The 3,850-nt window shown below is 48.8% G+C and overlaps 2 protein-coding genes and 1 pseudogene across 3 annotated transcripts; all 3 read right to left on the bottom strand.

The window, feature by feature from the left end:
- Positions 1-333: 333 nt before the first annotated feature.
- Positions 334-1,455, bottom strand: TEOVI_000740500 (procyclin-associated gene 4 (PAG4) protein; the record flags this gene model as incomplete). Its single annotated transcript, XM_067223121.1, has 1 exon — positions 334-1,455. One exon carries the CDS (start codon positions 1,453-1,455, stop codon positions 334-336), a length of 1,122 nt encoding a protein of 373 aa, XP_067079222.1.
- Positions 1,456-1,571: 116 nt separating this feature from the next.
- Positions 1,572-2,780, bottom strand: TEOVI_000740400 (procyclin-associated gene 2 (PAG2) protein; the record flags this gene model as incomplete). Its single annotated transcript, XM_067223120.1, has 1 exon — positions 1,572-2,780. One exon carries the CDS (start codon positions 2,778-2,780, stop codon positions 1,572-1,574), a length of 1,209 nt encoding a protein of 402 aa, XP_067079221.1.
- A 121-nt stretch (positions 2,781-2,901) lies between these two features.
- TEOVI_000740300:pseudogene lies at positions 2,902-3,849 on the bottom strand (annotated as a pseudogene). Its single transcript has one exon. A coding segment is annotated over exon 1 (948 nt).
- Position 3,850: the final 1 nt, after the last annotated feature.

Raw genomic sequence — 3,850 nt, 5'->3', positions numbered from 1 at the left:
CCCCCCCCCCGCCCTCCCGTCCTGGAACGAAGACTATCTCGTCGAAATCCTTATGGCTTTCCTTCCCACGCCATCTTCTTTCGCATTAAGTGCCTCACAGTTGTTCAGCTACCTCAATTTCTTAACCGCATCGAATCTCCTTCCGAGAGTGCCATTTCCCACTTCTTGACTTACACCTCACCAGACACTGCTATTAACTGAAAAAAAAAAAGTCAAACCCGGTCATTACACACTGTACCAAAAAAAAAATATGAAACGGCTCCCCACCTGAGCGAGAACCCTCATCATTGAATAAAAGCATCATTGAATAAAAGCAAGTGTTGCAAGACCACTTTACACCATCGCAGCGACAAGCGAAATTACCAACCGAACCCTCCAATCACCATGCGAATGCACCGCCGAGTCCCCAAAAAAATTCTTTTGTCGCTTGTGTGTGAAATTCCCACACCTTCTGATCATGTAGTCAAGAAGCCGTTTCCCGCTACCGCTCGTGTCCTTGCTTGTCGTCATATTCTTTTCCTGCAAGCTTTCCAGTGCATCCTCAACCACTGCCAGCACCTCCTTGTTGATCTTCTGAAACTCTCCAAAAAGTTTCGCGGTCGATGTCAGGGTCGGCACTGTCTTGGTCGGGTGTTCCTCCCATACGACATCTGAACTGTAAGAACTTCCGCGAACTGTACCCTTTGCTCCAGAGCTGGCTTCCCCGCCCTTCTTAATGCCGAGCATCCCGTCACCCCAGGTAATGTGTTTTGTTGGCTCGATTTTGTAACCTTTATTACGGGAATCCATGTGCACAAGATAGCCCCCACCATTTCCTCCCTTCGTCAGGTGGCAGTTCGCACCACTGCTTTCCAGTGGATCGGTGTTGTTAAGCTGCAGTGCTTCATCCAACATGGTTGCAAATTCCTTTCCATCACCATCAAAACCGCCGTCTTCACTAGCCCCAGTGCCGTCGAAACTTGCCGTCCCAAAGCACCCCGTGAAGTTTTGGCGATCTTTGACACAATAGCTATTGTTATCGTTTCCCCCAATAGGCCCCACGAAAACACTTAACATTTCATCCAGTCTCCCCGCAGCTAGTGACGCGGCTGCCACAAGTTTTGTCCCGACGTCCCACAGTTTCTTCACGAGTTTCCTTATCATCGCTTTCTTCCCTTCAAGGGTATATGTTATAAACACCTTCGCCTTGGTACACTCGAAGCCACTCGAATTACTTCTCAATACCTTCAGTTTCGCATAATTCCCCATGTGACTCACCTTTTCCATCATCTTTTCGACCGCCTCCGTCTTAGTCAAAACATATCTGTACACGCCACTCTTCAGCATACGAGATGCACTGCAGATACCTCGCGCCGCCTCACCGGACAGCGGTCTGTTTGTTTCAGCGCTCCCGAACGAATGCAGCATAAACACCAACGCCACTAGCCCTTTTATTGTCTTCCCCATGGTTGTCATATCGCTAAAACTAACGCGAAAGGGAAAAAAATGTGATTTATCAACCCCTCTGTTATACTAATTTTCTAGATCTTTCGTGCTAACGTTTGAATAATGGAGTAAATCACCGAAAACATTTAGTCGTCCTTTCCCCAATTTCCGCCAAATATCTTCCTCCACGCCTTTCTGAACATTCTTCGGAAGAAGCTCCTCCTCCCCAACCCTCCACACAACCCAATCTCCGTCATCAGAAGGTCTTTGTCGGCATCCTTTACCTGACCTGCCGAGAGCCAATCCTGTTTAGTACGGCTATTCAGCGCGGAAACGTTTTCAATTGGAAGACTTCCTAGTCCATTCAGTATTTTCATGGCATCCGCCCTCCTCCCAATAGTTTTTTCTGTCCACTCCTCCGTGAGACTCCTATATATGTCGCCGTACTCACTTACCTGCTCTTCAAACGCCCGGTAAGCATCCATTGCTGCCCTCAGTGTGGGGACGTTTGTTGTTGGATTTTCCTCCCACATCATATCGTAACTATATGTCTCATTCCTCGTATCTCCTATGTATGCGGTTTCGCCAACTCCATCTTTCTTTACTCCAAAGATTCCATCGCCCCAAAGCAAGTTAGTCGTGAGGCTCGCGTTTCCCAGGTATCCTCCCCCCGAACTTCCGCGCACCAGCTGACACCCCTGTGACTCCCCTCCCGTGTATCTTGGGTCGTTATTGCTCAGCTTTAGGTGCCTTCTAATTGCTTCCTCCAGGTTTGCTCTGCCCTCCGCTTGTGAACCCTTTTTCTCTTCAACATCCTCTACAGAGAGGAATTCTGCAGCATCTACAGCCGTTTTCCCCCCTTGAAAACAGTCGTGAAGCTCCGCCTTAGTTGCTGCTTCACCTCGTGCACCCGCAGCGCAAGAAAAAAATTCAACCCCGTTTCTGTTATTCGGTTGCTGGAAAACACTAACGAACTCATCCAACCTCCCCGCTGCCAGCCCCGCCGCTGCTGCTAGTGATAACCCTTTCTTCCGGACACTCGCGATCATACCGACCATCCTATCCAAACCACCCACCATGTACTTGAGAAAAAATGCCATTTTGTCGCATTCGGGTCCCGTCTCCTTCTCTTTTACAACCTTCAACTTCGCCAGCTTTACCATTTTTTCCACATCTTCCAACATCGCTTCTGAAACGTCTGTTTTCTTGACAACATACTGGTACATTTCCTTCAACGCCTTACTCACCCCACATACGCCCTGCATTGCCTCCAACCTCAGCGCCCCTCTTTCACCAGGGCCGCCGGCACTTGCCACAGCTACGACCGCCGCTATTGTGAATACGACCCTTATCATTTTCCCAGAGCCACCTAAAGAAGAAAAAGATAGAGCACATACCTGCATCCTGATGCCCAATACACTTCCACCCACCCATCCCCCTCCCCCAAAAAAATACACACATATATTAGTAAAGTGCTTATACCCCACAATCCTTCAACTCTTCCCCCAGAAGCCTGTCCTCCACACGTTCCCCATCCACTTGCGCCACCCAGTCCTCCATGCTCTTTTCTTCTTCGTCATCTTCCCCCTCCGTGTTTTTATCAACAGCAGAATTTGCTTTCCTCCCAAGTGTCCCGAGATCCTCCACATACAGATTCTCCTGAACGAAACGATCTACTAAATGTTTATGCGACGCGTCGACTTTTCTTTCCAGTTCTGCAAATAGTTTATAGTCTTTCACCACCTTTACTAGGGTGGGATTCCCTCCCGTTGGATTTTCCTCCCACACCACTGCGGTGTCATACGTTGTCGCCCGGGTGTTTCCCTTAAACCCCGTCATCTGGGATCCCGACTTGACGACACCGAGCACTCCGTCACCCCATATGATATTCTCAGAGAGATCGCCATTTCCCATATAGCCACCGCCCGCCTTCCCAACTGTAAGCTGGCATCCCAAATCCTTGCCAAAGTCGTGCCTTGGGTCACCTCCATCCACAAGCAAGCTATCGTGAAGCACGCTTTCCAAATTCATTTCGAACGGATTTTCAAAAAGGTTTTCGCCTTCTGTAATTTTGAGAGACTCCCACTCACCGCTGTCTTTGTTCTTGGCGTAGCAGCTGGGTAGCACTTCTTCAGGGAAATTCACACTTAGACCACCGATGCAAGAGTTATTCGCGTCTCTATGGGCCTGAACGAAAACGGACACCATTTCATCCAATCTTCCTGCGGCAATGCCCGCTTCTCCCACTAATCTCCTTCCAACGTCCCACAACTCGTCCACTTCCCTGACCATGTTCTGCTCATTGATTCTTACCTGTGTAAGGAATACTCTTAGTGTTCCACACTTCAGTCCTTTGTTCCATTCTGTCAATAATTTCAGTCGTACGACTTTCTGGAGCAGTTGGACTTCCTCGAGTTTTCTGTCA

This window comes from Trypanosoma equiperdum (genome assembly GCF_001457755.1).
Source record: "Trypanosoma equiperdum strain OVI genome assembly, contig: ctg_1776, whole genome shotgun sequence".
Lineage (NCBI taxonomy): Eukaryota > Euglenozoa > Kinetoplastea > Trypanosomatida > Trypanosomatidae > Trypanosoma > Trypanosoma equiperdum.
The sequence above is the reverse complement of the archived record's forward strand: the minus strand, read 5'-3'. Positions and strand labels throughout refer to the sequence as shown.